At 40.7% G+C, this 13,121-nt stretch overlaps 3 protein-coding genes across 9 annotated transcripts in view; 2 read left to right on the plus strand and 1 right to left on the minus strand.

Moving 5' to 3' along the window:
* The window catches only part of LOC116702735 (deformed epidermal autoregulatory factor 1 homolog), a 7,082-nt gene extending 4,755 nt beyond the window's left edge, over positions 1 to 2,327 (plus strand). For all 3 annotated transcript variants that reach the window (XM_032537104.1, XM_032537105.1, XM_032537106.1), the window contains 4 exons: positions 361 to 412; positions 952 to 1,302; positions 1,441 to 1,498; positions 1,574 to 2,327. In XM_032537104.1, coding sequence (XP_032392995.1) covers positions 361 to 412; positions 952 to 1,302; positions 1,441 to 1,498; positions 1,574 to 1,757 — 645 coding nt within the window. In that variant the 3' untranslated portion in view covers positions 1,758 to 2,327. The remainder of the gene's footprint in view (positions 1 to 360; positions 413 to 951; positions 1,303 to 1,440; positions 1,499 to 1,573) is intronic.
* Positions 2,328 to 2,390: 63 nt separating this feature from the next.
* On the minus strand, positions 2,391 to 7,133 carry ccdc97 (coiled-coil domain containing 97). Its single transcript, XM_032537109.1, has 7 exons — positions 6,724 to 7,133; positions 6,429 to 6,605; positions 4,664 to 4,823; positions 4,101 to 4,189; positions 3,502 to 3,691; positions 3,194 to 3,317; positions 2,391 to 2,605 (listed from the first exon to the last, which is right to left on the minus strand). The coding sequence occupies exons 1-7, from the start codon at positions 6,877 to 6,879 to the stop codon at positions 2,464 to 2,466; spliced, it is 1,038 nt and encodes a 345-aa protein (XP_032393000.1). The 5' UTR covers positions 6,880 to 7,133; the 3' UTR covers positions 2,391 to 2,463.
* A 1,577-nt stretch (positions 7,134 to 8,710) lies between these two features.
* LOC116703154 (myocardin-related transcription factor A) overlaps positions 8,711 to 13,121 on the plus strand; it is a 35,455-nt gene continuing 31,044 nt past the window's right edge. For 3 of the 5 annotated variants that reach the window (XM_032537791.1, XM_032537788.1, XM_032537789.1), the window contains exons 1-2: positions 8,714 to 8,992; positions 9,981 to 10,156. In XM_032537791.1, coding sequence (XP_032393682.1) covers positions 10,018 to 10,156 — 139 coding nt within the window. In that variant the 5' untranslated portion in view covers positions 8,714 to 8,992; positions 9,981 to 10,017. Of the gene's footprint in view, positions 8,993 to 9,980; positions 10,157 to 13,121 lie in introns of all 5 variants that reach the window. The other 2 variants (XM_032537794.1, XM_032537787.1) reach the window with 2 other exon arrangements.

The raw sequence follows: 13,121 nt of genomic DNA on the forward strand, positions 1-13,121 counted from the left end.
ACTAGCCAGACCCTCCTCCGCTGCGCTGTGGAGGAAGGTCTGGCAATGTAAGACTATCTATTTAAACTGTAATAACTTTGGCTAGCGCCATCATCAGGTCAAGCTTTCAATTTGTCAAATACTTTGAATTAAGATTTAATAACTACAAAACTAATGACATTCTCATGAGCGTTTGGTGCTTATTAGTAAAGTTAGGAGTAACGTCAGACATGATCATCTACTGATCTTATGGAGGCTTTTTATTAACTCCAAATCAATAAGCTACACAGAGGAAGCGGTATACTCCTTATACTCTCTGTTAGTACGTATCACATTGCACCATTATTGTATAGTCTCTGATGATTCTGTATGTGCTCTAAGTTACAGACCACGAGAGATTGTCATCCCAGCGGCACGGAGCATCCTCTAGAAGGTTTGGAAATATTTATGTAATATTTATGTGAGCAGTGTGATTAAATCAGTTGGATACCTTTTGTGGGGTGATGCTCACAACGCACATTACCCTCCTGCCCTCATTTGAATTTGAAGCATCTGTGTTGGTATAAGTATTGCACGAAATGAGGAAAATATACAATAATGTTAAATATCACAATAACGAAATTATTTGCAACAAATAAACAGATATTTCAGTGTTATGCTAAAATACAACAAATTGCTGGTTAAATCAAAAACAATTAAGAGGAAATAATTACCTTCATTCTTTTATTGAGCAACTTGAACACTGAACTGAATATTAAAGGCACAACCAAATAAGAATAAGTGTCTTTTGTCGCAGCCTTTTGCGTTGTATTTATTGCGCCAGTTGATGTCACGATGAAAAAAAAACCGATATATGGTGCCGCCCTAGTTAGTATGTTTCAATATCTTGACAGACCAAAGCCAATAAAGATAATTCCACAGTAATATAACAAGTTGATTCTGTTCTGTAACCTCAGTTTTGTTTGTGAGCAGACAGCTGGTGCACGCCATTGGACGGGGATGCAGACAGTGAAGAGGAGAGAGAGCACAGCGGGTCGGCAAAAGATGACCCCATTGATCCCTCACGCATATCAGACCCACCCATCGTTTGGGGACAAAGTAATGAAAGAAAAGATGGACACAGAGAAACCAAAACTGGAACTCCTCTGTGTGCACCAGTGGCCTCGGCCCCAGACATCCAACCTGAAATCCTGAATAAACCTGATGACGCTGGCTCGACCTGCAATCACACTGCCGAACTTCGAATCTCCCCCGTTCTGTTAGTCCCACACGGAGCCATAAATATCAGAGATGTCGCCACAAACACAGAACCCATTCAGAGAGGTAAGGACAAAAACATTCAGGCAATGAATATGTTATATATGTTATTCAGAAATCAAAAGCGAAGTCAATTTCAGTTGTTTGTGCGAGACCAAAACTGCATTTTAAATTGAAAGACGCGTTTTTATTCTAACTGTACAGATGCCACGTCCTCTGGCCATGATGCAGCACTATTGAAAGTGATCAAAACAGAGAAAAGGTCAGGTCTAGAGTCACATTATTTGGATGAAGAAAGATGCTTCAAGGATTTTAAATATGTTTTCATGCCACACAGGTTTCCCCAAGCCTCAGACAGCACTCAGCCCTCCGACACAGTGGAGGCTCCGATCTCCACTCAGTCTGATCTGGATACAATGGACCTTGACCAGCTGAAGAGAGAGAAAATAATAATGCAACTAAAAGTTTTGAAGTTGCAAGATGAATACTACACTTTGAAAATTAAGGAACTCAAAAAATGAAGTTCTTTTCATTGGAGCCTAACTGTTAAGTTTGACAGTATGGACGAACTTGTACGGTGCAGCCAAAATTCATGCACATTGCATTATCACTTACATGTATACTATTACAGATAAACTTCAGAACAGAATACAATTGTGTTGGCTAGTTTTAAAGGACCAGGACGCTGACATCCAGGGACGTCACTAGGATTTAAAGACGGGGTGCTTATCGCCCACAGTATTAGTGACTTGCGCTTCACTCACATCTTTGGTTACTGTTTTGTATTTACACTGATGTCAACAGTCAAGAAACTAAGATGTTAACAAGTAGAAAGTGAAAGACATACTGTAAATACTGGTTCATGTTTGTAAAACTGATGTGTATTTCAGCCAAGACTTTATTTTCTTCCTGTAAGGTGATTTTATCCTGTTCTTTGTTTGGCTTATGTTGACATTTGTATTTTTAATTTGTGCAGGACGTAAACAAGGTGAATTGAAAACTGCAATCAGTCATCCGGTCTTTAGTCCTTTTGTTAGGACATTATATCTTTACATCCATATATCTTCTGTTTGAAGGACATTATTTACAAAGACTCAAAAACATTATTTATTAACCAGCTATATTTGCATTCAGGTTCAAAAAAATGAAATACATATTTTGTACATTTGTATTTACAGTTCAATCAAAGCAGTGACAATTGTTACTACAGTTCTAATAATACAGCCACTATTCTGTCATATGTTCTTCCTCTTCATCATTTTCCACCTCGTCTTCTTCCTCCTCCTCCTCATCTTCATCAAAGTATTTATCCTCCGCATCTCTGCTGACTATGTCCAAGTTGTCGTAGTCCGGGTTCTCATCCACCTCACTGTTGTGGACACACACACACACACACACACACACACACACACACACACACACACACAAAATTACGTTTTCTAGACATAACTTTAACATAACTTTACTTTAACAATATGAATCCACTATTAGTTAGCTACTATGTTGTTCATAATTTAAAATGTAACCGTAGAATACATTTTGCAGGCATCGGTGGTCAGGATACCAGTATCTGCAATGTGCTTACATTTGAAATTGGCCACTAATAACATTATATTACATATATGCACCACATAACATTACTTAGTTTTAGTAAAACAATAGGATTTCAATGTGATTAACTACAAATCGAGTTTCTCTGTGCCACTCTTATCTGCAAATGAAGCTACATGGTGGCACTACAAGAAAGTCTACCAGCCACTTGTAGTTTTATTTAAAAGCTTTTGAAACAACACAACCATGTTTATTGTCAAAGCAATCCATTTAAAAAAAAAATCCTCTTGCTCACTCAGAAGTTATTTACTTATGTCATAAAATATCTTTCTGTTGCATGTTTCTGTGTAACCCAAATACAGGCTTTAGATCGTAAAGTTGCCCATTAAGTGGTGCTGTGGCAGACCTGTAGTCGAAATCCTTGTCTTTGCCATCTAAGAAGCGCTGGTGCATCTGACTGATAAACTCCTCCCTAAGCAGAACCTTCTCTTCTGGCGTGGGCTCCCATTCCTTCTGCTGGACGGCAATATCTACAGCGGGAACACAGAGAGAGACACGTGATGGCTGACAGAACAGAGACTGCTTCCCTAGCAGTCAGAGTAAGCCAGGGAAAAAAGGAGATCAGAGACCGACCCAGATTTCTTCGTTGTCTCTTCCCTTCAATCTGCAAGAGCACAGGCACTACATTTATTTTATGACTTCGGCCTCTCTCACCATCGTCTTCATCCTCGTCTTCCTCCTGTGCTCCCTCCTCTCGCTCCTGTTCCTCCTGCAGGCGACTCTGGATGAGACGCTCCTGGTAGGAGTTGAGGAGGAGGTGGGCAAGCCCCCCTGTGCTTCCTACTGGTGCCCCTGGTCCCCGCTGTGCATCGTCCAGCATGGCCTCCTGGGAGCGCTCCAGCACCTAAAAAACAAAGAACTTACTAAAAGAGGTAGGGATGTCCCGATCGGATCGGAGCCAATATGGGCTTTTCTTTTCTTTTTTTAACTGATCGAGGATCAGCAGTCACCTCGATCACTTTACTCCGATCTTTCAACGTCAGTATATTCTACACCATTCTAAGTAGAAGTTGATTTTATGTGTGAGTTTTACAGTAATGCACTAAGTTATATGTATTACCGTGTTACTTTGTATTGGATCGGGACTCGGTATCAACAGATATTCATTGTTTAAAAAATGTGATCGGGGCCAAAAAAGCTGGAAGGGAACATCCCTATTAAAAACCACAAGCGGATTTAAAAAATGCTGCCTAAACTGAGGAGTAAATTACGAACTAAAACTGTGACAGCACTGGCGCTGCATCTGCTCTCACCTCCTCATCAGTCAGGTACTGGCCAATATATTGCTCATACAGCAGCGGCTCCCTCATCCGCATCTGCTCATCGTTGAAATACTCGCCCTCTGGAAGAGGAGGTCGGGCAGAGGAACAGAGGGATGACAAGGTGGGAAGGAAAGGAAAGCACAGCACAGCGGTTGTGTTTAATGCATAGTTGTTATACTTTATCTAGTATACAGTACATACCACTGCTAGTAATTTGTGTAGAGATTGTTGGGGTGGCAGCAGATAGTATCTCAGCAGTGGATTTCTTAAAAACTTAAACTATGTGCATGATACCACTACTGGCAATTGGAAAAAAAAATATTTTATAATATCTATAATTGTGTGAACTGACCCTTTGAAAGAAAGTTTTCCCGGATTTATGTTGCTTGGCTGCACCATTTAAGAATGATTTACAATCATTTTAACACAGCTACTGAAAAATGTGTTTACAACGCAGAGCATGTCTTATTGAGAGAACCAGGACCATTAGTGTACTAAAGAAGTCTTAACTGGTATGAATCAATATTGTTACAGTTGACAAAAAAAGCCCCTACCCCTCTGCAGGGCCCTGAGGGCAGCGTAGCGCTGGTTTCGAACCCTTGTCCTGTTGGTTGATGCAGCAGACCGTTTCTCTATCACCTTACTGTAGTGAAGAGCCCGTGGATCTGAGCTGACGTGGGCAAACGCTGACAGGTTCTGGGGTTTGAGGTAGGCCTAGAAAGAAAAACAATTAAAAGAGGTTAGCATAAAAACTATGTTGTCAGTATGCCAAATAATGACTGTGCTGTGCCCCTTGAGGCTATTTTGTGATTTGTGATACATCAAATAAAACTGATTCAAATTACATTTAAATTGAGCAATTTTCAATAAAAACATAAAAGACAGAACGACTGATAATATCCTCCTTATTAACAAGTCTGAAAAATACACGAAATCAGACGTGCAGTGTAATGTGCAAGTAGGGTGACCACCCGTCCCGCGTAGCGCGTGCGCGCACAGCGTTTGAAGGCCCAATTCACGCGTCCGCACATTGAGACCGTGTCACGCAATCAATGCTTGCTCAAAAAAAAAAGTTGGTCGCTCTATATTTGGACCCGAGGCAGCCAAACGAACATTAGGCTCGTTGGACATGAACTGCGCCGTAAAGTAGACGAGAGCAGGCGGCAGCAGCCGGGGTGGTGGGGGGTGGTGGGGGGGGGGACACTAAAAGCTGCGGTAAAGTAGGCAGTTTCCAGCCGATTCCAGAACAGGAAGTGACTTTAACACTGTGGTGCGATTCCGATTAATAAAATATAATCAGACCCACATACAGCTGGAACAGTCTCTAGTTTTAATTGTAGCTCTCAAAGTGCTCTACATGCGATCTGATGACTGATTTTAATTAAACACACTGGGATGATCTGTGATCTGAACGGATTTAGTCTCTCTGACTTCTAAACGTCACTATCAGCCAGATGTACAGAATATGTCTTTAAATCAGACAAATAGTTAAAATCCCTCCGATTCGTTGTCATGACAGCGCAGGCACGTGCATACAGACACGGGAAGGGACTTTTAGGAACGCGCTTTCCAATTCAAAAACTGGAGAAAGAGCCCGAGTCTGAGCAGTCTGAGCGTCCCCCCCCCCCCATCAGTTAGAAAGAGAAGTGGGTACAAAGGAAGACTGGCAGGACTCTTTAGTTTAAACTGTTCGTTGAGCAACTACAACTCTGTTAGTCCTATAATTTTATATTATAATGTATTTAAAGTGAATAAATTGGAATGAAAAATAAAATTAAATGCTAAAGTAAATCGTAAGTGGAAGTGCATCTGTCAATTATATATATTGATGAGATTTCAAAATATTAATCTTTATTTAGAAAAAAATAGTTACACATGTTCAGGGGCATAGGGCATTATTAATATACTATGCAAGGTGCTAGAAATGGGTAAACCAGTATTAGTGAGCCTGCCCGGGGGGGGGGGGCACCGCTTCGCCAGGCAGTGTCCCACATTGTCCCTCAGAAACATACCACTTGTCCCCCCTTGGGCTTATTAGCAGGTGGTCACCCTATGTGCAAGACTTAAAGTCTAGTCTTAAACCAAGGCTGCTTTTTATCTGTATTACTTTATTTTCCGCAACTAGTTTTCCTTTTATCCTGGGATCCTTCTTTGTCGGCTGTAGAAGCTGATCGGGCTGCTTTGTGGTCTTCGTAGTTTTTAAAGACTTTTTACTTAATCATTGTACTCTGATTGTACCTATCAGCTGCAGCCCATATGGCCAACACACAAATGTGTGGGTAAATAATCACATACACACACTGAGCTGTATACACGTACATGGTACCTCTCCAGGAACACCAGTGGCCTGCTCCTGTACTGATGCAGGAGCTCTTCTTTGCGCTGATTCAGGGTCAGTTCAGCCTCTCCTTTCTGCTGGCTCTTCACCGGGCTTCCACTCCTGGCTATGGCCTCTACCATGTCATTTACACAAACGGACTCAGCGTGGCTCACGTACTGTATGGTGAACAGACACTCAATCAGTAAAACAGAAAGATAATGCAGTGCCCAGATATTTGCATTAACGTTATAATATACAAAACAGAGGGACTATAGATACAGATATATCTCTCACCTGAGTGTCTTGTCGCGGCTGCTGGGAGTCTGCGGGCTGGTGAGAGTCATATCCCCGGGACCGTGTCACCGGTTCCTCTCGTAATTCACTCTCGTCTTCACTGTCACACAAACGGGGTTGTGTTATAACTGGAGGGTCGATTTCTCCCCACATCATGGACCGGTGTCCAGGCTACTAACGTTTTCTCCAGTGGCTCCTAGCAGAAAGCTATGGTCACCTAACTTTAGCGATACGTACGTTGTCAGGTTACTCTTAACCTTAACGTTATAGACCCCGAAAAAGGCTGGTAATGTGTCTCTTAAGTGTGAACATTCCCACGTCAAAAATGTAATTACAGGTTAATTACTTGTTTAGCATGAGCTATGTTTTTACCGCCATGTTGGTCCGTCATAATTATTGCCCCCTTCCTTTTCTTTGACCAAAAGAATGGTTCCGCCCGGTCGTCAACGCGCCTGTGTCGATTTTGAACTACATTTTTTATTCTAAAATCAATGCAACATTTAAAAAAAACAAAAAAAAAACGTGTTACTTTTATATAAAGCAGGATGAGAGGCGGTAATCAGACATGGAATTTTAAATTTAAGGTATGGCTACTTACTATGAGGCTAAAGGCCTTTTTTTAGACATGAAGTGTTTAATTGGAGTTTTGAGTGAGTTTTGAAAGTGAGGTTAATTTTTTGGCCAAACAAGACACATAATGCAGACTGTAGCCTAGTGTTTTGAAAAAGTGGTTTTAGTAGGCCTATTGATTGATGCTTTATAGTGAAAACAAAGCTGGTGGTGTTCAGTTAGACCAGCTGGTTTGATTTGCATTGAGAGATGAATTTATGGAAAGTTCCCCATGCCAAGCTCTATGTCTCGTGAATGGTAGCCTATGTGATGATGTGGGGGGGGGTTATTTTAATTCCAAAGGCCAAGGGAACTTTATCAGGATGCATAGTATCCTGATCCATGAAATAAATGGCCTTTAAAAATAAAAATGTGCCTGCCACTATGGGAATTTAACATAGGGGTGTGTGTATTTATGCCCTCTGTATTTTAAGGAAGAACATTTATTTATTTACAACACATTATTAATTCACAAAGAAAATTGGTGTCCTTGGATTTTTCCATATTTTTTTTTTAAATAAAGGCATTAAGATCAATTTCCAAAATATGTTTTTTATTCCTCTTTTTAATCAACTTTAGCAGGGGTGTGTAAACTTTCTCAAGCCACTGTAAAGCCTAATGTCAACCGACATGGTTCCTGCTTTATTATCTGAGTTTAAAGCCCTGTCTGGAAGAGCGTTCTACTGTCAAAGTGTAGTTTTAAGAAGATCTTCATGTCAGTTCTGTGCTTACTTGTTGCAAAATCCTAAAATAAATTGTGCTAATTGGAATACCATGCATAATGGAGCCAGGGACTATGGCACACAAAATACATATTGCGCAGAGTGGGAGCAATATAGGTTCAGGTTGGGGACCCCCACAGCTCTTTTTTCCCCATAATGTTAATCCGTTTAACACAACTTCCGAGTGTGGGAGGATTTTTCACGTCTCCTTTTCTTTGAAAGGAAAACCTGTTCATTTCTGTTTTTATTTTCAATGTGTCTGTCTTATGTCTTGCAATTGTTCTTTTTTTTTAATATTGTGAATCTTTCTGTAAATTTCATGGACTCCCTATCATTGCTGATGAATATTTAGGATAGCAACTAAACAATGCTAAATGTTCTTTTGGAGAACAGGTAAGCAACTAAAGGCGCATCCCGTTTTATCAGGACAGGTGTGCGGGGTGAAGTTTTCACTCTCGAGCCTGGGAGCGCGCGGCAGAAGAGAGGAGCCACAACATCCATGGTGTCACTCTTTTAGAGATAAAATGTTTGGCCATTTCATACTCATCATGAGATAAACTGATACGGACAGACAGCTGACGAATATGACCGGTTGGTAGGTCGCTCCCGCGTGAACGGGACTTTGAGGCGGCGCGAGGTTCTGCCTCGGTTTAGTATCCCGGAGGAAGTGCTCAAGAATCTGCGTAGGAGGTTAAGCGGTGTTCATTTCAAACCAATTGTAAGGATTATTTTAAAACTTCCATTTCCTGTAAACAATTAGAGTTGTAATTTGAAAGTTTTAACAGGAACTTATTGTTCTCTCATCGTTTACTTCACTGTGTGTATCGCGCACACTTGACAACTTTCCCGGACTAGCCAAAAACTCAGCTAGTTTTTTTTAGGTATCCGTGAAATAGCCAATAACATGGACACTACACATGGACAAAGGTAGTACTCAGGTACGTATTTACAACAGAGCTGACAGAAATGCGTGCTGCGTAATGCCCAGAGCAATGTACTGTATGTAATGCTCTCTTCTTTATTTTTAAAACGTTGGGCTCGAGAACTTACTTATCATTGATAGTTTATGTCAACAAAAAGGAAAGCTCAGTGGCCTCACTATCCTTTGTAAATATAATTGTTAGGGGTCATTCACACACACGCTATTTGCCGCAGGGTTGTACGGTGGTGGGTGGGTCACTTTAATGGCCCATTTGTGTAATGTCCTGTTGTGTTTGTTTTTTTTTAACTCCCAATGTATCGCAATTCGACTTTATATTCATTTTTTTCCCCGTTAGACCTAATTTCATGGAGTAAGAAAAGAGATGAGGGACTTTGTGCTGGAGCTTGTTGCAGGAAATGGTCTGATGCACAAACTCATGGGCAGAGATGGTAAAGGTACTCACTTCAAGTACTCAAGTAGAAGTACAGATACTTGTGTTAAAAAAAAATACTCTAGTAAAAGTAGAAGTACTGATTTAACTTCTTTACTCAAGTGGAAGTAACAAAGTACAGGCTTGGAAATGTTCTTAAAGGTCCCATGGTTTTTTAACATTAACATGTGTTCCCCCAGCCTGCCTCCCCCAGTGGCTAGAAATGGCGATAGGTGTAAACAGAGCCTTGGGTATCCTGCTCTGCCTTTGAGAAAATAAAAGCTCATATGGGCTGATCTAAAATATTGCTCCTTATGAGGTCATAAGGGGCAAGGTTACCTCCCCTTTCTCTGCTTTGCCCGCCCAAGCAATTTGGCCCACCCATTAAAGAGACTTCATGACTTTCAGACCAGCAAACTGGCAGTTCGTCAAGGGCACATCCTCCCCCCACCCCACCCTGGAGGACCCCAAAGACCACTAGCACAGTATTTGTGGGTGTTGGTGGTACATGTGAATCTAAATCATAGGTTGTCACCATTTCAAGTGTGCATTTATGTGCATCTTCACTTCCTAGGTCTGTCTACCAGCCTCACTCTGAGCACCTCGTAACCATGGAGACCAAGTTTGGAGAGAGATCAAATGCAGGTGCCTACATCCCCAGCCCTCAGAGTGAAGCTGTGGCCAATGAGCTGCGAGAGTTGTCCCTGCAGCCTGCCCCCAACCTGCTGCCAGTCAGAGAGAGGAAGGATGGTAAGTGTCAGATTATTAATAATAAATAAATAATAAATTAATTAATATTAACAATCTATTGTTTTTACATTAAAAAAGAAACTGCTTTTACTTATTCAATGACATGCTTGGTGGCTTTAAGGGACACACACATTGTGAAATTACTAAAACAGCAGCAGAAACCTCTTAAAATATACTCAGATGCATGATCCTATTTGGTTACATATTAAAATGGGGGCTATTTTCTTTTTATTTAAACGTTTAAACCTGCAAAGAAGAAAATGTTCCCAGACAGAGTTTGTGTGCCATGATTTGTCCAGCATCTGTTAGAGCTGCTAGCTGCTGCGAGAGTTTACATTTCAGACATAGTAGGTCTTCCTTCCCATTTACTCATTATAAACAGCAAGTGCTGTCTTCCAAATGCACAAACACTGTCAAGGGTGAGCTCCGTTTGCAGAGTTCAGGCTGTAGTGGACTCTCCCGGCAAGAAGCCGCCGTTAACGGGCGCAAAGCTCTGCCGGAGCTCCAACTGCTGTCTGCCTGCATGGCCCTCTGACAGTGAGGACAGTTTCATGACCGGTTAAAAACGTCTTGTAGTCACATTAAATAGTAGTCCAATTTGGTGTTTTGGTACAGTTTGTGTTAACACCTAATGCAAAGTGTAGGCCTACAGGCACATTCTACCAGAATGGTAGCCAACATTTCCACTTCTAAAATCCAATCACAATGTGAGCCAGTCCACTTCCAAATGTGACTCTGAGTGATAAACATACATTTTTCTTTAAATATACACAGGGTTTCCCCCAGTGAATAACAAGCCTGGTGGCCCACTGAGCCAAAGTTGCCCCCCAACACTGGGAATTATTTTTTGATGTCATTTTAAGAAGTTTTTTTAAACTACAGTTACACTGCATATTTTCAAATCTCCATTTAGCTTTTAGCACTGATGTAATGTAGGGCCCTATAAAATCTGTCTTATAGCTTATTTAAATTCTCAATTTCATGATTCATTTGATAATACTGTTATCACAGAAACTATTGGGCTTTACCTAAAAGCTGTGACTGGCCCCAGCCGGGCCTTCATCAAAAAAATAGGCACTTGCCACCGTGCGTAGAGCCATTTATTATTTGTGCTTTAGTTGCCAAAACGTGCCATGCAATTTTTTTGTCTGTGTCAAACAACAGTACAAGTAAAGTTGTGTTCATGACAGTGTTGCTCTTTCTATGTTTAAGATTTTGAAAAAACTCCACAATTATCCAGCTAATTAGCACATATAATATGGGATATGTGCTTGTTTCTGACTGACTGGCCTTGCAAGTGCAGAAAAACTAGACCCTGTCTAGTAGCTGGATTTTGGAACGGCACAGTATTTACACTTTGTCTGGTATGCCTGCTGTAACTCAACATATTGGCATCCTAAAATAATAGCTATTGTTTTCCCCAGTTGAAATGCAGAACTCTCGCTGGAGGCATTTAGCTGATGTCTTCTTGTAGGTGCTTCGATTTGATAATGCAGTAATTGCAAAGAATACTGGGTATTTGATGTGCAGCTGAGATACAGGTCATCTAACTGTCTAATTGCCATCAAAACATATTGTGAATATTTGAATGCACAAGTACTTGTGTTTTTGTATAAACCTATTGTTCTGTATGCGTAACATCAGTGAGCCTTCCACATTCCAGATTATTTAAAATACTTGTATTCTGTCAAAAAAACCTGCCTTCAGGTTTTACTTATTTCTTTTAATTTATAAAAAGTAACTCCATGTTGGGTGAATGTGAAGAGTAACCCACAGGGATCTTCGTAATATTTATAGCAGTATTATTTTGGCTTTGGAAGTTTTTAGCACGAGTATTTGACCAATTAAAGTAAACTCTGGAGCAGAAACAATAACATTGAATTTTACACAGAGAGATCCAAGTAAATCATAATAAAAACACAAAGGACACGGAGCCTTAAATTTCCACTGAATGGCTAAATGTTCCTCTTGTCTCCTTTTCTTTTTCCAAGAAAGACACAGCACAGTGATATTATGTTTTGTTTTAGTGTTTCAATAGTGCAATATGAATATATCTTCTACAGTAAGGTAACAGCTGCCAGTAATATAACACACGTGGGCAAAGGCCTGTTCCAGTTAGACTGGAGCATGTCTCCATCTTCTGGCCAATACACATACTACAATCTGTATTTGTTTTTATAAGAAAAACATTTTAGTTCATGGTTCGTGAACATAATACCATCTGATGGACTCAAATTTAGATGTAATCCCCTTTAAATCCTGTTAATCAGCCCTGAATAACCCTTCTGTATGTGTGTGTCTTTGAGTGCAACCTTTGCCCCAGTGTGCACAGATAATTTGTAGTGAAGAAACTGGATTGGCTGAGGAAATGGGGAAACTGTGGCGGCGGGAGTATTCAGGATCCGGGAAAATAGAATCCAAAAGTCAAAGGAAGAGTTCATCCCTGAGTTTGAGGAGGCTTCATGTAGCCAATTAAGCCAGAGAGCCTCCGGTGGACAATTCCAAAAAATATGCTCATGGAAATTCAGTGTTGAAGAAAAGATGCGAAACAACTCTGTGAGCTTTGGGTTTTTGGACAATAGTGCAATTTATGGCCCCGCTTATACAGACGTTTATGCTGCATTCACAGGCCCTTCAGATGGTCCCGGTTCCTGAGTTAGGAAGTCATTCCTCCAACCTTGGTGTATTTATGAGCTTTAAGTCGTAATCTGGAGAGCAATTGATCACTATAAAGCAGTTGTAGAAATATTCAAGTACCTGTATAGAGACAGTATAAAAGGAAATACCCCCTTCACCTCAACAGGAGCTCAGAAACCCTTCCTCTCCAAACCGCTACATTTAGATCTTTTTTCTGTCTATTAATACACAGCAATTAACATCTTCCTCCACTGACGGAGCAGGATACAGATATTTATGTGGAAGAGAAAGGTAAGGCAAGGCAAGGCAAGGCAGCTTTATTTGTATA

The sequence above is a fragment of the Etheostoma spectabile genome, chromosome 15 (genome assembly GCF_008692095.1).
Source record: "Etheostoma spectabile isolate EspeVRDwgs_2016 chromosome 15, UIUC_Espe_1.0, whole genome shotgun sequence".
Classification (NCBI taxonomy): Eukaryota; Metazoa; Chordata; class Actinopteri; order Perciformes; family Percidae; genus Etheostoma; species Etheostoma spectabile.